Source organism: Pan paniscus, chromosome 19 (assembly GCF_029289425.2).
Source record: "Pan paniscus chromosome 19, NHGRI_mPanPan1-v2.0_pri, whole genome shotgun sequence".
Classification (NCBI taxonomy): Eukaryota; Metazoa; Chordata; class Mammalia; order Primates; family Hominidae; genus Pan; species Pan paniscus.
In genome coordinates, this window is record NC_073268.2 from 18,235,141 (window position 1) to 18,255,120 (window position 19,980).

The 19,980-nt window shown below is 55.1% G+C and overlaps 1 protein-coding gene across 1 annotated transcript in view; it reads left to right on the top strand.

The window, feature by feature from the left end:
• Positions 1–19,703, top strand: part of WNT3 (Wnt family member 3) — a 56,453-nt gene extending 36,750 nt beyond the window's left edge. Inside the window, exons 2-5 of the mRNA XM_003804812.5 lie at positions 8,136–8,377; positions 11,991–12,256; positions 13,228–13,715; positions 17,399–19,703. Coding sequence (XP_003804860.1) covers positions 8,136–8,377; positions 11,991–12,256; positions 13,228–13,707 — 988 coding nt within the window. The 3' untranslated portion in view covers positions 13,708–13,715; positions 17,399–19,703. The remainder of the gene's footprint in view (positions 1–8,135; positions 8,378–11,990; positions 12,257–13,227; positions 13,716–17,398) is intronic.
• Positions 19,704–19,980: the final 277 nt, after the last annotated feature.

Sequence of the window (19,980 nt, forward strand, 5' to 3'; positions counted from 1 at the left end):
CTGCAGCCCCACCCATGTGAAGCCAGGTGGGTCCTTTTTGTGCCCAGCCCCAGAGAAGCTTCTGAGAATGTGCATTCATCACCCCCAGGTTAAAAGCCTGGTGGGTAAAAGAACTGTGAGCCCTGGGTTCTCCTCCCACCTCCTGGGCAGCCAGCTGTGTGACCCCAGAAAATGACAAACCTCTCTGGGCCTCAATCTTCCCGTATAGAGGAAGAGGGAATTAGACTAGACCCGGGGCTCTGGAATTTTGTCCTGCACAGGGGCTCTAGGTGCGAAGTTGAAGGCTGGGGATGCAAGCACCATCCCTCCTTTGATTTTTTTAATTTTGCTATTTAACCATTTTAAAGTGTACTATTCAGTGGCATTAAGTACATTCCAATGCTGTGCGACCATCACCACCGTCTATTTTCATCATCCCAAACTCTATACTTATTAAGCAGTAACTTCCCACTCCCTCCCTTCCAGAACCCCTGGCAACCTCTGTTCTACTTTCTGTCCCTGTGAATTTACCTAGACACCTCATGTAAGTGGAATCATACAGTGTTTGTCCTTATGTGTCTGGCTGCTGTCGCTTAGCTTGTTTTCAAGTTTCTTCTATGTTGTAGCTTGCATCAGAATTTCATTCCTTTTTTTTTTTTTGAGACAGAGTCTTACTCTGTTGCCCAAGCTGGCGTGTCTTTACCTAGAACCTCATGTAAGTGAAATCATACAGTATTTGTTCTTCTGTGTCTGGCTTCTGTTGCTTAGCTTGTTTTCAAGTTTCCTCTACATTGTAGCTTGCATCAGAAGCATCAGAATTTCATTCCTTTTTTTTTTTTGGTAGGGGGGACAGAGTCTTGCTCTGTCGCCCAAGCTGGAGTGCAGTGGCGCAACTGGCTCACTGTAACCTCTGCCTCCCAGGTTCAAGCAATACTCCTGTCTCACCCTCCTGAGTAGCTGGGACTACAGGCACGCACCACCAGGCCTGGCTAATTTTTGTATTTTAGTAGAGATGGGGTTTCACCATGTTGGCCAGGCTGGTCTCGAACTCCTGACCTGAGGTGATCCACCCGCCTCAGCCTCCCAAAATGCTGGCATTACCGCCACCACACCCGCTTCCTTCCTTTTTCTGGCTGAATAGGGTCCCACTGTATGTATGGGCCACCTGTTGTTTATCCATTCATCTGCTGAGTACTCTTGGGTTGTCTCTACCTTTTGGCTGCTGTGAGTAGCACTGCCGTGAACACTGGTGTACAGGTGTCTGTTGGAGTCCCCATTTTCTTTCCTTTTTTTTTTGAAACAGAGTCTTGCTCTGTCACCCAGGCTGGAGCGCAGTGGCGCCATCTCAGCTCACTGCAAGCTCTGCCTCCCAGGTTCATGCCATTCTCCTGCCTCAGCCTCTCTGAGTAGCTGGGACTACAGGCGCCTGCCACCACGCCCAGCTAATTTTTTGTATTTTTAGTAGAGACGGGGTTTCACCGTGGTCTCGATCTCCTGACCTCGTGATCCGCCCGCCTCGGCCTCCCAAAGTGCTGGGATTACAAGCGTGAGCCACCGCACCTGGGCGGAGTCCCCATTTTCAATTCTTTTGGGCGTATACCAGGTGTGGCATTGCTGGATTATAGGGTGATTCTATGTTTAACTTTTTGAGGGACAGGGCCCTCTTTTCATATGTTCTGTATGTAGGGGAGAGGAGGGAGATTGTGTGTGATTCCATTTGGGAGGCCACCTGGTTGGGTGCAGGACTGCATACCCTAATGGATCACTCAGGGGAGTGGGTGCTGGCAGCACAGTGGGTGTCCCTGGCAGCACAGTCAGACCCCCATCAGCAAGGGATTGGCCGTCACTGGGTGGACGGCAGCATCCGAGGCCAACAACCCCAGTGTCAGATCAGGTGGGACGCACTGTACAGGGTGACTTTAGGTGTCTCACCATATGTTAGGTGCGTAAGTCAATGCAGCATCCAGGCTGACCTGAATTCACTGATTAAAAATGTTCTCTAAAAATGTTCTCTATGGCCTGGCATGGTGGCTTACACCTGTAATCCCAGCACTTTGGGAGGCAGAGGTAGGTGGATCACTTGGTCAGGAGTTCCAGACCAGCCTGGCCAATATTGCAAAACCCTGTCTCTACTGAAAATACAAAAATTAGCTGGGCGTGGTGACGCATGCCTCTTATCCTAGCTACTTGAGAGGCCGAGGCAGGAGAATCACTTGAACTCGGGAGGCGGAGGTTGCAGTGAGCCAAGATCACGCTTTGTACTCCAGCCCGGGCAACAGAGCAAGATTCTGTCTCAAAAAAAGAAAAAAAAATGTCCTCTCTGCCTTGTGCTCACCATGCAGGCCTCCTGCAGCCCTCTGGCCATAGCAGGTGTTATCAGGGTAGAGGCACAGAACTGGGGTGGGGATGGGAGTTAGATAAGGCCATGCACAAGGTTTAGGTCTTGCCTATTTGTGGAGGGATATTTCACTCCAAGGGGTCAACACCAAAGTTTCCACAAGCAGCCTGTTGTGCAGGGCACCCGCGGCCCATCCGCCTGGCTGCCCGTGTGTGTCCTCGGCCCAGCTGGGCAGTGGGTGGTTGGAGTGGAGGATGAGCCGGCTTCAGGAGGAGGGTGGCAGGGCCCTAAGGAAGGGAATGGCCGGGCCAGGAGCTGGGTATAAATAGCCCCTGGCCCAGCTGCGAAGGCCTGGCAGGGTCCTCCGCCCTCCCCCTCACCAGCTGTCAGTGCCAGGCAGGTCTCTATCCCCCTTGGGAGCCTGGCCATCATCTCAGATCCTAAACGTAGGAACTTCCTCAGCGGAACCAAGGAGTCTTGTCCTGTGTGTAGGCGGAAGCTCCGGATGCCAGGAGGTCTGGCGAGTGAGGGGCATCAGGCTCGTCCTTTGGAAGAGTTCTTCATTCCTTTCCTCCAGAATCATGAATACCTAGCATGTGCCCGGCCCTTTGGAAGGCCGAGTGGGCTGGTGTGTGTGTGTGTGTGTGTGTGTGTGTGTGTGTGTGATGGGGTAGGGACTGGGGAATAACTGGAGAAAACACTACCACTACCTCTCTTCTTGGAGACTGAGACTGGCATAGCCAGATGGAATTGGAAACAAATCAGTTCAGCACTTTGGGACAAGAAGGTTTGAATTAGGTACAGGAAAGATTCAGGCGGAGGAGAGGTGACTTCTGTCTGGAGCTCACAGAAGGCTTTAGAATGGTGGTGACCTAGGAATCAGGTTTCGAAGGATGGTGTAGAATGGTTGCCGGGGGCCGGGCAGTGGAGAGGTGCTTCGAGCCGAGGGCTCAGCATGTGCAAATGTGCAGAAGTGTGAAACAGCCCCGCTGGAGTCATTCAGCTGGCTAGGCAAATCCGTCAAAGCCACGCACACTTTGGCACAAAGAATCGAGGAGCATGAGAGTCACTGTGCCGCCTCCCGAAGTGGAACGTGTACTTCAATAATGGGGAATAGGAGTGGCGAGTTAAAGTAATGTGTCTGCGATGGTGGAATTTCAGCAGTGTGCGGGCAGGAGGCTCAGGGTGGGGGTGGCCGGGCATGTTCGGGGAAGGGCAGCCATCCTGCAGAAATCAATCCCATGGCCACAGCCTCATTAGTCTCCGACACCGGCCCAGGAGCTAAGCCCCATCGCCAGAGGCCTTGCTAATTACTCGCAGGATGACCCCATCTGAACTGAAGCCTTTGAATGGAGCATCCTGAAAATGTCCTTTTGCCCGCACTCTTTGAGTGACCTTGAACCCTCATCCAGATCACAACTGTCTTTGTTCTGCCACCCCTGTGAGGACTGAGGTCTGATCCAGGCATCCTTTCCAGTGTTGGATAGGAAGGGGCTGAGATTTCTGATGTGTTCTACCAAGTCAGGGATGCAAGGATGGGAGAAATGAGGTTGGTGACAAGGCAGGGAACAAAGTGCTGGGGACAGCTCCAAACACACCGTAACCATAGCAACCACCATCTAGCAAGGGCTCCCCATGTGCCATGCACTGGATTGTGTCACTTATTCCTCCTGTCGTGTCTATTTTACCGATAAAGAAACTGAGGTATAGAGAAGTTAAGAAAATTGCTGAGATCAGCAGCTAGGAAGTGGTAGAGCTGGATGGGACCCTGGCACCATGGCTCCCAGGTCCACAGTTGGTGGGACCTGGGCAACAGGAAGGAGACAGGGTTTGGTGGAAAGAGGGAAAACAGCTCATCATGACTGAGGCTCAGGAATTGTTCTCAGAGGACATCACACTGGGAGTCAGACAAACTCAGGGCTTGAATTCTGGCTCAGCCACTTCCTTGCATAAGTCGCCCAACTACTCCATGCCTCAGTTTCCTCATCTGCAAAACGGGGATAACAACGCCCACCTCCCAGAGTTGTTGTGAGGATTCAGTGAGATTATGTATTTGAAGTGACTGGCACAGAGCAAGTGCTACATAAATAGTTGTCATTAGTATTGCCAGTATCCGGGTAACTGTGGGGACAGAAGGAAATCCCCGTGGGGCAGAGGAGAGACTGCGTCTGCACAGCAGGAAGGGCTCAGTGGCACCTTCTTCCCGGAGATGTCTGGGAAGCACTCCGACCTTTGCGGCCAATCAAGCCATGCAGGCAGTGTGCCAGAGCTCAGGTGCTCTGCTGGGCTGCGAAGACCCACCTGGGACCCTGAGGGAGGTAACTGGTGAAACCAGGAAGCAGGGAGCCTCTTGGAGAGCTGGGTGAGGAGCCGCCTTGCCAGCATGGGCCCCCCGACTCCTCAGTCCCCCGAGCCAGCCGGCCTGGCTTTCTCTGTGGATATGGCTGTGTGACCTCGCACAAGTTGGTCCTCTTTGACGGCCTCTGCTTTTTCTTTTTCTTTTTTTTTTTTTGAGACGAAGTCTCGCTCTGTCGCCCAAGCTGGAGTGCAGCGGCATGATCTTGGCTCACAACAACCTCCATCTCCCAGGTTCAAGCGATTCTCCTGCCTCCGCCTTCTGGGTAGCTGGGATTACAGGCGTGAGCCACCTGGCGTGGTCGGCCTCTGTTTTTCATCTGTATAATGGGCTTTGTGCTCCCTTAGGGCTCCTCCTGTGGGTTCTGCTGCTGGACCAGGGCTCAGCCTCCAGTTTAGCTTGAGGGTGCCCAGGCCTGCAGAAGGTGTCAAGCAAGGGCTGGGAGAGGGGGAGGAAGGAGGAGGCAGGAAGGCAACGGGAGGGGAAGGAGGAGGGCAGAGGAAGGGTCTCCGCGTGCCTCTCACTCCCGCCTCAGCTCTCTGCTCCAGTGGTCCCATATAGGGCTCTGGGTCCCAAACACCAGAGGAAGGAGCGGGGACAGCCCAGGCTTCTTCCCTGGGTCTTGTTCCTGAGCTGCCCATCTAGGATGGTGCAAGGCCGAGTTGTCTGCACTGAACTCTCCCTCAGTTTCCCCTCCAGTGATTGCAGGGCTGTGGGGGCAGCTGGCACAGCAGGGCTGGGCTGGAGATGCTGCTCAAGAGCACGGGAGGTGCAGCCTGAGCCCAGAGGGAGGCTCAACGGGGACCTTTGCAGCCTGGCAGACAGGGCAGGGTACTTAGCTCCCTGGCCTCAGTTTCCTCATCTTGGAAATGGGACAATGGCGATGATAATGAAGTTTTTATTACAGACCTGCCGTGAGGATTACATAAGGTAACAGACACAAGCACTCAGAACTGTGTCCAGCACATGATAGGCCCATAATAAACCACAGGGATTATATGATCACTCTAACCTGCTTCTAACAGGGCAGGGGCAGTGCTGCGTGCGCCATGTGCCCATCAGGGCTCTGGGCTCACTGACTCTACCCACTCAGGCACGTGCTCAGTATGGAGGCCCAGGGGGCAGATGGGCCAGGCCTGAAGCCACCTTCACCCCATGAAGACCCAGGCAGGCACTGCCCAGCAGGCAGGGTCACACAGTGATGACCCCCATGGGCTCTGGAGTCTGACACCCTGGGTTCCAACCAGCAATTCCACAGGAGCTCTGTGGTCTGGGCTGCTTCACCAACCTGCAAGGCTAAGCCATCTGTAAAATGGGGCCAATAATGACCCTACTTTGTGCTGGGGCTATTTTGAGGATTAAATGAGGCAAACCCAAGGAAAAGCCTCTGCTCAGGGCCAGGCACCGGGGAAATCAGTAATTAGCCATTACCACCGATAAATCAGAACTTCTGGGCCGGGCGCGGTGGCTCGCGCCTGTAATCCCAGCACTTTGGGAGGCCGAGGTGTGTGGATCACGAGGTCAGGAGATCGAGACCATCCTGGCTAACATGGTGAAACCTCGTCTCTACTAAAAATACAAAAAATTAGCCAGGCGTGGTGGTGGGCGCCTGTAGTCCCAGCTAGTCGGGAGGCTGAGGCAGGAGAATGGCGTGAACCCAGGAGGCGGAGCTTGCAGTGAGCCGAGATCACGTCACTGCATTCCAGCCTGGGTGACACAGCGAGACTCTGTCTCAAAAAAAAAAAAAAAAAAAAAAGAACTTCTGGCTGCTGCTGCTTTCTCTTTAGAAAAAGCTCAGTGCTTAAGACCTGGAATGCCTCACAGATGTTACCATCCAAACTCCCAGATCTGGCTCCTCAGTTCCTCCACCCAAAATAAACAAATGGAAAAAGGAGAACCTGCCTCTCCCCCTGACAACTGAGCCTGGAGACAACCAAGGTGGATGGGTAGCATGCCCCTGCACGGTGCCCAGGGAGCTCTGTGCCTTGGAGTCTCCACGAATTGGCCAAGGCCAACATCAAGCTCAAGTATGGAGGAGGGACCCAGGGGAAGGCACACGGCACTCTCTGATCCGCCACAGACCAAAAAGCCGTAGGCAAGCTAATTCACTCTCTAAACCTCAGTTTCCTAGCCCAGGAGATAGTGATGTTCTTCATGTTTGGGAATTGATCAGAAATGTTGTATATAAAGTGCCTGGCAAGCAGTAACAGTTGCTAAATGGCAGATGTTTGGCTCAGCCCTGTGTCCAGCCCAGAAGCTTTTGTGTACTAAAAAGCACACAAAAAACCTCACCCTGCCCCATGGGGTCTTCTCCCAGCCCCTCTTTCTGAGGCTTTTGCCCATCACTTTTTGTGGGAAACTTGACTTAGGCCAATGCTGGACCAAAGCCTTGGTCAGTGCTGGACACAGAGGGAGAGGAGATGGGCCCCTTCTTCCAGCTCACACTGCCCCTGGTCATAGAGCAGATTGCAATTGTCCTTGAAGGCCACTGACACTCACGGATCATTTTCTCAGGTTCTCCCAGAAAATGTCATTTCTGCTGTTCCTGTGCTGAGGGGAGGGAACGGAAAAGTCGTAATTCCTACCTTGGTTTTCTAGTATTTTAAACTCTTCTGCCCCACCCCCATAAGGTCATTCTTTCTGTTGTTGACTATAAAACCTGAGAGAGTTGATGGGATATTGATTACAAAGCGAGGGGCAGAGGAATGGAGTGAATTGACCAGTCACCTGGTGTTGGGTGTGGGCAGTGAGATCTGAGATCTCCCTTCTGACTCTGTGCTAAACTTGTTTTGACACAAAGCCAAGCTCCAGTCTCTCATGAGAAAAGAGGTGGAGCTCTAGAAACTTCTAGGAAACTGGAAAGATGGTCATGGAGGCCCTGGTAGACAAAGGACTTGGTGCAAGCCAGCAATTCCTTGGGGAGATACTGGGAGGCTCTGGGCTGGGCTGGCAGCATCGCAGGGAAGAGGCTGAGGGCATTGCCAAGGGTAGTGTGTGTGTGTGTGTGTGTGCACGCGCGCGTGTCCCATGAGTCACTGGAAGTGTCCATGTGGCCCCAGTATCCTGGACTGCCTTGGAAATTGCCCAGCCTGATCTCTTCAATGCCCATCAGGGAAGCTGGACCCAGAACCTGGAAAGGACTGGATCTGGGCCCCAAATACCATCTTTCTAGTCCAAACCTCTTTTCATGGCTTTGCATTGCCCCCAAGGGCCCCCACAAGCAGCTTCTGCGGTCCCATCCCCCTGCAAGCTGGATGCAGCCAGAGGGCTGACTTGCCTGGGTCAGAGCTCTGCGCTTTGAGGGGCGGCATGCTCCCGAGGTCAAAGGTAGCACATTCAGGTGCCAGGGCACAGGCCCTCTGCCTCTCCACCTACCCTGGAGGGTTCACAAAGCGGCCATGGTGCCCAGGATGGGCTCTGCGCTTTGTGCCCACAGTGTTACTACCCTCTGTCTGCCTGCAGGTCCCTGGCCCTGGGCCAGCAGTACACATCTCTGGGCTCACAGCCCCTGCTCTGCGGCTCCATCCCAGGCCTGGTCCCCAAGCAACTGCGCTTCTGCCGCAATTACATTGAGATCATGCCCAGCGTAGCCGAGGGCGTGAAGCTGGGCATCCAGGAGTGCCAGCACCAGTTCCGGGGCCGCCGCTGGAACTGCACCACCATAGATGACAGCCTGGCCATCTTTGGGCCCGTCCTCGACAAAGGTACTGCCTTGGGGCTGAGGGGGGGGGGAGGGGCTGGGTGGGGGGAGGGATCAGGACTGTATGCCCTTCCACCCCAGTCAGGGTGCCTCTTCTCTGAAGCCAGGGTCCCTCTGGGAGGGTGATAAATTTGGTTGCATGACTGCCACACCCTCCCAGGCGCTGCTGGGGGCTGGGCCGCCTTGAGATGCTCCAGGATCCTGAGGTTTGAGGGCCGAAACCAAGAAGGCCACAGACTTCCTTCCTGGCTTTTGCACAGTGGGCGCCTCAGGCTCCCGCTGTGGACATTTGTGACATTTCCCCAATGCTGTGTTAAGTGCTATGCAAATACCGCTTTGGGGTGGGGGTGAGAGCATTGCCACCCCTAGGTCCCTCCCATCTAGAAAGTCCTCAGTAGGTGAGGAAGCTGCCTGGTGCTGTGGTAGCATTGCGTTGCCCCCAAGAGCCCCTCTGGGTTTCTGTTCATCCTCATGCCCTGTCAGCTGGATATGCCCAGGAATCATGGTGGGGCTAGAGGGTGCACTGGCCTCTGGGTAACTTTCCAGCCGTCTTGCAGCCTGGGAGTCTAACTGGCTGTGCCTCAAGTGGACAGGGAACCACATGATTTGACTTTGAACCTGCAGGCCCTGGGAGGGAGGCTAAGTGGGACAACTCCTCCCAAGAAGGGGACTTGGGGGCTCATGGACTGGGTGGAAGATGGGCAGCTCTTTGTGGAACGGCAGTGTCCAGGAATTTAACGATCCTGGCCGGGCTGGCCACCGCCAGAGTTGCTCTGCCACCCAAACCGCTGAGCCTGGCCCTCCCTCCTATTAGAAGCTAGGGAATGAATGAGAGCTGCCTATACAGCCAGAAAGAAAAGGGATCTGACGTTCAGGTGAAGGGGTGGGGTGCTGGGTGTGGTGGGGGGAAGCTGACAACCCCCATTTTAGAGTGCAGTTCCCCTTTACCGGTGCCTCAGGTGCTCAGGGTCTGTCCCACCTACAGGCAAAGTGCTGGCTATTGTCATGGGACAGGAGGGTAATTAGCAAATCAATGGATGATGATTCTGTTTACGCTTCTATTGCCAAAACTAATTATTCCTTGTTGACATAAAAGATTTGGCCTCTTAATTGGGGCCAAGTGGCGGCGGTTTGCATTTCAAACTCGTTCTTGTCGGTGTGTTGGTCTCAGCGCTTTCCGGTGCCCCTCCTCGGGCCAGGTAGCGCTGAATCAAACAACCCTGCGTCTAGACGCGCTCCCCAAAAGCGAGTCACCTCTGATCGCTCTTCCCGTCTCCGGCCAAGAGCCACGGGAAAGCGGCTCTGGGAGCGCTACCCATTCACTCCGCGTTGAACGTTTTAAGTCACTACCGTAGGTTCTGGCACACGCCCCGGTCCCTAGATGGCCCGAGGACAGGTTTGGGTTGCGGGGGGAGGGGCGATGTGTGCCCGAGAGTTTGGGAATTTGCTGGCGGCGGCGAGGAGAGCATCCGGGAAGACGCTGCGAGCGCATACGCGCCCCGGTCGGTGCCCAGAGCCCGGACCTTGAACCCAGGTTCGCGCCCAGCTCCGGCCCCACGTTTGCACCCCGCCCCCGGCGAGTCCCCACACCCCCGCCGCGTGGGCGGCCAAGGGTTAATCTCTGCCCCGCGCTTTGAGACCCGGGGCGCAGCGGGTCGGGCAGCCCGGGGCGCGCGTCTTCCGCGAGTCTAGGGGTGGCAGGGTCGGCGGCCGGAAGGGGCGAGGCGCGGCGGCGGCGCGGCGGGCCCGAGGCGCTTCCCCAGGCGGGGGCGGGGGCAGGGGCGGGGGCGGGCGCCGGAGGGGCCTGGGCGGCCTGAAAAGCGCCCGAGCACCACCCCCCCACCGCGCGGCCGCCGCGCCATTCACACGCCCTCTGGCCATTCGGCGCGGCGCGGCGCGGCGCGGGGGCGGGGGGCGCCGCTTCAATGGGGATTTCGCGGCCCGGCGCCGGGGCCGGGGGCGCGGCCCGGCCGCGGGAGCCGCCCGTTGCTACGCGGTGGCGGCCGGCCCGGCGGCCCGGGCCCGGCGGCCGCATTATGCGGGTAATGCGGTGTGACACCGCGCGAACAAAGGCGGATTGAGCGGCCCAGCGGGCCCCGCCGGACGGGGAAGGCACAGCGGGGCTGTCAGCGCCGCTCCCAGGCTAATCCCCGCCCCGCCCCCGCCGCCCCCGCGTTCCCGGGGCTGGGAACCCAGCGCGGCCCGGGGCCCGGGCGCCGCTGCCGCCGCGAGAGGCCGCAGGCCGGCCGGAAACGAGGGGCGCCCGCCCTGTGAACCCGCCCTCGGCCCCTCTTCCCCGGGGCGCCCCCAGGGCTGGGGCGTCTGGGATTGGGGCGAGTGAGCGGCGCGGCGGGGACCCCGAGGCCAGGAGCACAACTGGACGCGGGACGTCGGGCCCCATTGCCGCCGTCCTCGGTCGGCCCTGGCAGCGCAGGCGCGGGGCGCGGGCGGGACCAGCTCTGCACTCTCCGCCCTCCCGTCGTTGGAAGTGGGACGGGCCCCTCTGTAGGTGGCGCAGGAGGGCGTGGGGGCCGCGGAGAGCGGCCGCGGGAGCCAAGAGGGGTCCCGGGCTTCCTTCTTGCAGCACTCGGCCCACAGCCCAGGAGGGGAGGCGGGCGCCTGGCTTCTAAATAAATTTGGTCACATTTATGACCAATTTTGCCGACTAGGCCGGCCCGGCGTTTCACAGCCTGTGTCAGGTGGCGAGTCACCTCCGGCTCCCGGGTCCTGCCATGAGGAGAGAGATGGTTGGGCTGCAGGTCTTGCAGGCCTTGGCCTCCCTAATCGTCAATGTCCACATCTATAAAATGAGTAAAACTTTCCATGTGAATGAAGCACATGCAGAGACGATGACCGTTGTGAGGAGGCTGGAGCACACCCTTGAGAGTCTCTCCTTTCCCTGCGCTGGACCCTGGGACAGAACCAGGGGAACTGCCCGGTGTCCCTACCCTTCTGGGAGGGAGTTGGCCGTGCCTGGGCGTGAGGGCAGGAGAATGGGGATGGGGAGACTGAGGCACGGGCCACTGCCCTCCTGGTGAGGGACTCTAGGAGTGGAGGGAAGCCGTGTCCATTTTACAAAAAGGGCGACTGAGACCGAGAAAAGGAGAGGGGCCGTCCCTATGCATCCAGGTGCGGAAGGGGTGGGCCTGGGCAGGTTTAGGCTGTAGATTCCCAGGCCTCCCTCCTTACAGACCTAGATCTCACTCAGGCGTGGGAGGGCTCAGGCCTGTGCAGGGTGGTCTCTGGACTTTGGGAAGGTGGAGGGCAGGGGGTGTGGGACCAGGACAGAAGTGGCTGCCTTAGCTCTGCAGCAACCTGCCAGAGCTTTGGTGTCGGCGCCTATTTCTAACAGGCACTGCTTTGCCCTGTGGCATTTGAGGCCCTGAGCTAATCAGCAGCCCAGGGCCTCAGTTTGCTCATCTGTGAAGTGGGAATACCCAACTGGGTCTAAACCAGCCAAAGAGGGTGGGGAAGCTGCCTCCCTCTTGCCTCAGGGCTGGTGAGCTCTTCAACTCTTCCTGGCCTCGTTCCCCTCACGTCCTGGCCTGGGAGGTGGAGGCAGGGCAGGCGCTCCCAGGCCGGGTCCTGAGTGCTGCCTCCCCACGACCTCCCCGCAGCCACCCGCGAGTCGGCCTTCGTTCACGCCATCGCCTCGGCCGGCGTGGCCTTCGCCGTCACCCGCTCCTGCGCCGAGGGCACCTCCACCATTTGCGGCTGTGACTCGCATCATAAGGGGCCTCCTGGCGAAGGCTGGAAGTGGGGCGGCTGCAGCGAGGACGCTGACTTCGGCGTGTTAGTGTCCAGGGAGTTCGCGGATGCGCGCGAGAACAGGCCGGACGCGCGCTCGGCCATGAACAAGCACAACAACGAGGCGGGCCGCACGGTGAGCCCGGCTGCCCTCCCCAAACCCTGCAGGGAGCAGCTCCCCCCTTCCCCTCCGGAGCTGCCCTGGCCCCCACCTCACCCCTTCCGGCAGCCCTGTGGGTCGCGGGCTCCTTTTCCCCTTGGCCAGGCTTGGCCTCCTCCCCACCCCACAGCCACTTCGTCTGTCCACCCTCCTTCCTCCTTGGGCAGTTCCTGGACTCCACCCCACCCGGGATGAGTCGGCCTGGGAGCATGGCCACCCCGTGGGATCAGGTGCCACCCACCCATCCTGTGCACCTTGGTACGCGGTGTAGGGCTGTCAAGTCCTGGGAACCTGGCTTTGAATTCAGCCTCCACTCCCTTACTATGCTTGTATGATCTAGGGTGAGTCACGTTAAGTTCCCAGCCTCAGTTTCCCCATGTGTTAAACGGAGATAACTCCTATTTCTTTTTTCTTTTTCTTTTTTTTTTTTTGAGACGGAGTCTCGCTCAGTAGCCCAGGCTGGAGTGCAGTGGCTGGATCTCGGGTCCCTGCAACCTCCGCCTCCCGAGTTCAAGCAATTCTCTGGCCTCAACTTCCCAAGTAGCTGGGATTACAGGCGTCCACCACCACACCAACTAATTTTTGTATTTTTAGTAGAGACGGGGTTTCGCCATGTTGGCCAGGCTGGTCTCGAACTCCTGACTTCAGGTGATCCTCCCGCCTCAGCCTCCCAAGGTGCTGGGATTACCACCGCGCCCGGGCAACAACTCGTATTTCATGCGCTGTGAGAAGTGGACGTGCTGTCTACCCATGCTTGGGGTGTGAAGGGGGAGGGAAACATGGTCACTATTCTTTAGGTCTTGCCTCAGTCCCCATCAGTTCTCTTCCTGTCACAGAGGAGTAGAGAAGGCTGGAGGGAGGGGGGTGGGCAGTGGCAGAGAGGGAAGGCCTGGATGTGCCCCCTCGTGGGGTCGGTCTGTTGGCCAGCTGCCACTTCTCTCCCCCAGACTATCCTGGACCACATGCACCTCAAATGCAAGTGCCACGGGCTGTCGGGCAGCTGTGAGGTGAAGACCTGCTGGTGGGCACAGCCTGACTTCCGTGCCATCGGCGACTTCCTCAAGGACAAGTATGACAGCGCCTCGGAGATGGTAGTAGAGAAGCACCGTGAGTCCCGAGGCTGGGTGGAGACCCTCCGGGCCAAGTACTCGCTCTTCAAGCCACCCACGGAGAGGGACCTGGTCTACTACGAGAACTCCCCCAACTTTTGTGAGCCCAACCCAGAGACGGGTTCCTTTGGCACAAGGGACCGGACTTGCAATGTCACCTCCCACGGCATCGATGGCTGCGATCTGCTCTGCTGTGGCCGGGGCCACAACACGAGGACGGAGAAGCGGAAGGAAAAATGCCACTGCATCTTCCACTGGTGCTGCTACGTCAGCTGCCAGGAGTGTATTCGCATCTACGACGTGCACACCTGCAAGTAGGGCACCAGGTAGGGCTCCGGGAAGCAGGGGGGAGGCTGGGAGCCTGGGCGCAGGGAATGGGGTTGTTTGCCCATCTCGTCTTCTTGACGACCCCCTTCTGTTTCTAAGCTATCCAAGACACACAAGTTCCCACAGCCAAAATAGGAAGCTAGGATTTTTCAAGCATCCGTGGGAATGGTCCTTGGGCAGAGACTTGGTGGATTGCACAAAGCACAGATAAAAACCCAGTGTTGGCCGGGCGCGGTGGCTCACGCCTGTAATCCCAGCACTTCGGGAGGCCGAGGTGGACGGATCACCTGAGGTCAGGAGTTCGAGACCGGCCTGGCCAACATGGTGAAACCCGTCTCTACTAAAACTACAAAAATTAGCCGGGCGTTGTGGCAGGTGCCTGTAATCCCAGCTACTTGGGAGGCTGAGGCAGGAGGATTGCTTGAACCTGGGCGACAGAGGTTGCAATGAACTGAGATTGCACCACTGGACTCCATCCAGCCTGGGCGACAGAGCGAGACTCCATCTCAAAAAAACAAACAAACAAACAAAAAAACAAAATTCAGTGTGTGCACATTAGGTGCCAGCAATTAACATTTTTACACAAGTTAGTTATGAGCCAGATCAAATTTCTGCATAGCTGCTAGCTGTCATTCTTGAGCATTATTTGGAGATGTGGGGTTGGAAGCTGGGAGACCTGACGTCTGGTCCTAACTTTGTCAGTAACTTCCTGTTCTTTCACTTTTCTGGGCCTCAGCTTTCTTACTATAAAGTGGTGATGGTGGTGAAGGGCAGGGGGCAGTTTAAATACCTCAAGCAGCGAGCCAAAATGTCTCCTCTACCCCTGAGGCAGAGTCAGTGTGCATCCACCTTGAACTTAGAGGGCAAGTTCCTGCACAAGCATAAATCTTACCAACCTCAGGGAGGTGGGTGGGGGGAAGCGGCATATAAGCCCATATCCTGACAGATCTGAAGCTTGGGTGGAGTGGGGAGCACTCTCACCGAGTTTATGGATGATGACGGGGAGCAGGAGGGATTCAAGTTCAGAGTGGCTGGGATGAGTAATCGAGGGATCAAAGGCGGGTGGATTTTGTTCCCAAGCTTCCCAGAGGTGGCCTGCATGGGAGGCGCTATGCACTGGCCCTGGGTTCCACAGCACCCTGGGACAGGTCAGCATGGATGAGGAGTGGTCCTGGACCCCCGGGGTGGAAGGTTTTTAAGGCTGGGGTGCCCTTTCTTCCTTTTCTGTCCCCTGAGAAGGAGCCTAGTGTGTCGAGGCATGAGCATGGGTGTTGGAATTAGGCCCTGCCCTGCTCCAGCTCCTACCACTTGCCAACCGTGTGACCCAAGCAAGAAATTCTTCATAGACCTGGTTCCTCATCTGTCATCCTCCCCAGAGATGCTGTGAGGGACAAATGAAAGGACACCGGGGACAGGGCTTGGTTAATTGGGAAGCACTTCCCTGCTGGGTCATTGTTGTCTGGGGTGCTGCTGGGCGAGAGCAGCCTGTGAAAGGGTAGAGTGCCCCCTCTTCCTGCAGTTCCACAGGGCACCTCTGAGCTACTGGCACATGTCTGTGCCATAGGGAGTAGGGGAGGGAAGTGGACGGGCCTCTCTGAGATATGGGAGGTACTTGACGTCATGGAGAAGAGCTCTGGCTGAGGGGCGACTCACTCAGCCCATCTAGGAAGCCCCTCGGTGTAGCTCAAGTTCTGTCCTAGTGGGGACAGTCCAGAAAGGCAGCAGGTGGCACTACCTTTGTCGGTGTCTGAACAAAAGCAGTGTGGGGAGTGGGAGAGGACGAAGGTGAATCCAGTGCCTCCACTCGTCCACTCAGCTGTCTGGCCTGGGAGCGCCAGTTTCCTCCTCTGTTCAGTGGTGGTGACGACAATGGGAGCCCAGCAGAATTTTTTTTTTTTTTTTTGAGACTGAGTCTCTCTTTGTCGCCCAGGCTGGAGTGAAGTGCGCAATCTCGGCTCACTGTAACCTCCGCCACCTGGGTTCAAGTGATTCTCCTGCCTCAGCCTCCCGAGTAGCTGGGATTATAGGTGCCCACCACCACGATCGGCTAATTTTTTAATTTTTAGTAGAGACGGGTTTCGCCATGCTGGCCAGGCTGGTCTTGAACTCCTGACCTCAAGTGATCCACCCGTCTCAGCCCCTCAAAGTGCTGGGATTACAGGCGTGAGCCACCGCGCCCGGCCAGAATCAGTACTGTTCATCAGCCCTCTTTCTCCCCATTTCTGAAATGGACAATGAGTGTTTTTTTTCCTCAATCTTATGTAAAGTGCTATATAGATATGGTTTCAAGATGCTGTGTCCAAGTGGTTCCTACCCGGAACCCCTTCTCTGTGGAAGCTCTGGAGGCCTCACTCTGTGACCAGTGGAGGACACTCTCCCAACATGGTGCCCTTCTGATAAACACTCCCAGGCCAGCTCTTCTGCCTCGCTGAGCCCGGGCTTCTTCATTTGTGAACTGGGGATGAGAACTGTGTTCTGTGTAGGGTTGTCCTGTGGACTGGAGACCCTGCACATGAAGGGCCTGGCCCAGGACCCAGGTGCTCACAGGGCAGCCACAGAGGCTCCTGGGCCAAGCAGAGCTGACCTCCCAGAGCCACCTCCCCAGGCGAGAGCCGCCTGCTCTGGAGCAATGGGCCCAGGCTCGGCCGAGACTCCGCTAGGCAAGACGGGAGCCTGCGGGATGCACTGGCAGGGATGGCAGGGGACAGAGTCGTTAGCTGTTCTCTTGTCTTCCCTGACAGTCTTGGCAGTGCAGGCAGGAGAGAGAAGGGAGTCGCAGAGCAGGCCCCGGGCCCTCCACACGGTGAGGAGAGAGCGCCTGTCAAATGGCTTGTGTCCTTCCTTTGTGGGGAAAACACCTTTTCTGTAGCTTTTTGTAGCTTTTACCCAGTGTCTCTGGCTAACCATTGATTTGGTGCCTTACAAGTGCCAGATTTATTCCTCGTCACTCTGCTGTTGTGAACATGGTGAGCTGGGAAGGTTCTGGCAAGAGTCGAGTGGCCTGGCTGCGCCCAAGTCCTGGATCTGTTACTGCCTTGCTGAGAGACCTTGGATGTGTCCCTTCAATCTGGCTGAGCCTGTTTCTGCCTCTGTAAAGTAGTCTTATCTTGGCCTTGTCAGCCCCCTAGAAGAGCTAGGGGTTGACTGGGAATGCCTCAAACCCTTTGTGAGATATGACTATGCAAATGAGTAAAATGAACACACTGCTGCTCCAATGGGAAGGAATTGTTCGTAATTAAGTAGGCTCTCTCCCATTTGGACAGCTCATTATCAAGCTATTTGGTGCGGTACAAAAACACAGTGCATGCCTGGCGTGAGCCCAGCACAGCAGTTGACTTGGAGTTGGGGACTGGGCCCTCGGCCGGGCACCGTTTTTCCCATCCTGAGTGACCTGCTCCTGGGCTTCCTGTTGCCCAAGGCCCTCAGCTAGAGGTGGGGGAGGTAGAATTTCGATCCCATTCTGTGGACTCGAAAGCCTTACTGCTCCTGTGACTCATACGACCTCCCTCAACAGCAGGCCCAAAGCACAGAGGAGAGCGTGGAGAAACCACCCAAGTCCTCATCACCTCTGAGCACCAGGGACACGTTCAGATCCATCAGCAGCCTCTGATCTTTGAACCCCAATGGGTGGTCTCTGAGAACGGAATTATGTTTCTAATTCTTCCTCTTGATTTTCCCCAAGGGCGCTGGGAAGGGGTGAAGTGTGTGGCTGGGCGGATTCAGCGAAGTCTCATGGGAAGCAGGACCTAGAGCCGGGCACAGCCCTCAGCGTCAGACAGCAAGGAACTGTCACCAGCCGCACGCGTGGTAAATGACCCAGACCCAACTCGCCTGTGGACGGGGAGGCTCTCCCTCTCTCTCATCTTACATTTCTCACCCTACTCTGGATGGTGTGTGGTTTTTAAAGAAGGGGGCTTTCTTTTTAGTTCTCTAGGGTCTGATAGGAACAGACCTGAGGCTTATCTTTGCACATGTTAAAGAAAATAAAAATGAAAAAAATTTGACTCCAACAGAACAGGCTGGGCTAATGTGAGCTCTCAGCCTGGCAGTCAAGACATCAGCATGGGCAAGGTTCTGTTTCCAAACTGCTGCTTCTGGTGACATTCCAAGACGCCTGGAGGTGGGAGTCAGGCAGTAGGACACACCCCTGCAGTCTCCTTTTCTTGGTCCACTCCCATTCAAATTTGAGCTAATTTCTCATTCTGATAAAAGCCATAGGTTTAGCTAGGATGAAGTGGTAGGAAGGTCCGTGGCAGTTGTTAGAGTAGGATTTGGAGTTTGGAAGAACTGGCAGCTCAGGGTGGCCTGGTCAGCCGTTTGAAGAGCAGCCATGTGTTCTTCTCAGTCTCATTTTCTCTATAACCCTGTTCTGCACGAGGGGCAGTCAGATCTCAAAATCTTTTTCTACCATTCTGCAGTTTCCACCGTCAATGCAGTTTTTGTTTGTTTGTTTGTTTTTTGGTGGTAGTGGACCTTGTAAATAGGCTATGTAAGGGGGCAAGTCTTCTCTAGCTCAAATGGCTTCCTAAATAAATAAGCGGTATCTTCAGAAGGGGCCATTCAGTCCTTCCCAGCCCTGCTCACCTGCAGATTCTCTGTACAAATAACTCCAGGTAGAGCAGTTGGACTCCAGGTCACCTTAGTATAAGTTAGACAAAGGGTCCGTGAGGGAGTAGCCATCAATTCCTGAAATTCCAACTTTGTGACTAGCGGATGGGGAGGATGAAAACCGTCCCTTTGCTTCCTCTCCAATACGGACCCATCTTACTGTGTCCTTTCCTCTCTGGGGCCAATGTGAGTAAACACAGACACAGAGTTCTTTCCCCCAGCTCTTCCTCCTTCACCTGCATGCTGAGATAGCTTCCATCCATGCAGTTCCCAAGGATCTGGATTAGAAGTTCAAAGGGGAACCAGCAGTCACCTACTCCCTTAGGTGAAGCATCTCACGGCTGAGTTCTCCCTGAGGCATACTGGTCCAGCTGAGCGTCCTAGAGAAAGCTAGCAAAAGGGAGGCACATGGATTTCACAGTATGAATTGGTTCAACAACTGTCTTAGGGAGAATCAGAAAGAAGAGATGCAGCAGGGGAATGAGCAGAACAAAGATTTTTCTTTCTCCCCCTGCTCTCTGGGGTCTACCTAACCCTGACCTAAAATACCGGGGCAGCGATCTCCCAGCTGGTGCAGGTGGGCTTGCCAAGATGGTCGTCCAGGAGCCCGCCTTCACTTCTAAATCTGCTGGCCACAAGCCCTGCTAAAGATACACATCTCACCCCCTCCGCCGAGTCTGAAATGCCCCTCCCCATCTCACCTTAGACTGAAAAGTTTTACATCATGTCAACTGGATAATGCTTGCTTTATGTGAGAATACTTCAGCAGAATGGATACGAATTTTCAAAACAATCTTTTCATATCTATGTATTCTATATTAAAAGTGATAAAGTCATGTTTCTGGGGCGTATTCAAGTAGCTGACAAGTAATTATTTAATAATAGTACATGAGTGCATTGTAATGATTCTCGCCGTAGTCAGGTAATAGTATCCAACCGAAATTTCCTACCAACCTGCTGTATCCAAAGTTTTGTAAAAAGTTGTAGAAGTTGTTGATCTTTTTGATTTTATATTCAAAAAGTCTCTTTTTATAAATATTATTTATTATACAATGTATATACCTTTGAGTTAACTAAGATTATATATTATATAAATATATATATATTTGGAGAAAATATATTTCATCATGCAGTTTTTTTCTGTGAAGTCATTAAAGAGAAGGTAAACAAACCTAAAATGGATACACTGTACACTGTGTGGAGCTTCCAGATTAATGCTCAGGAGGTCAAGGATACGAGATTCTGAACATGGTGGCCTCAGCTAATTAAATGACCAAGTGAAGGTTATTTCCTCTGTTTTCTAAGCAAGATCATCAGAGATGTCACGGACAGTGGGTCTGATACACCACAGGACATTTTTAAAGGCTTCTTTTGTTCTAAGTTAACTTCTAACAATGAATTTCCAGTTTTAGAAAACAACAACTTGGGTACTAATTCATTTCACAGACTCAAGTATTTTCAATGTATAAATTAATGTCACAGGCACTCCTAAAAGATGTGGCCCAAGGCCAGCAGACCGCAGGGGTGGCCACTGCCTTAATCCCCTCCTCACCACGTTTTCAACTCCATTTAATGGGAAAATAGGATTTTCTCTATTGAAAATGAAACTTGACTGAAAATTGTCTGTCCCCTGCTAGCTCCACTGTGAGAGCTAAG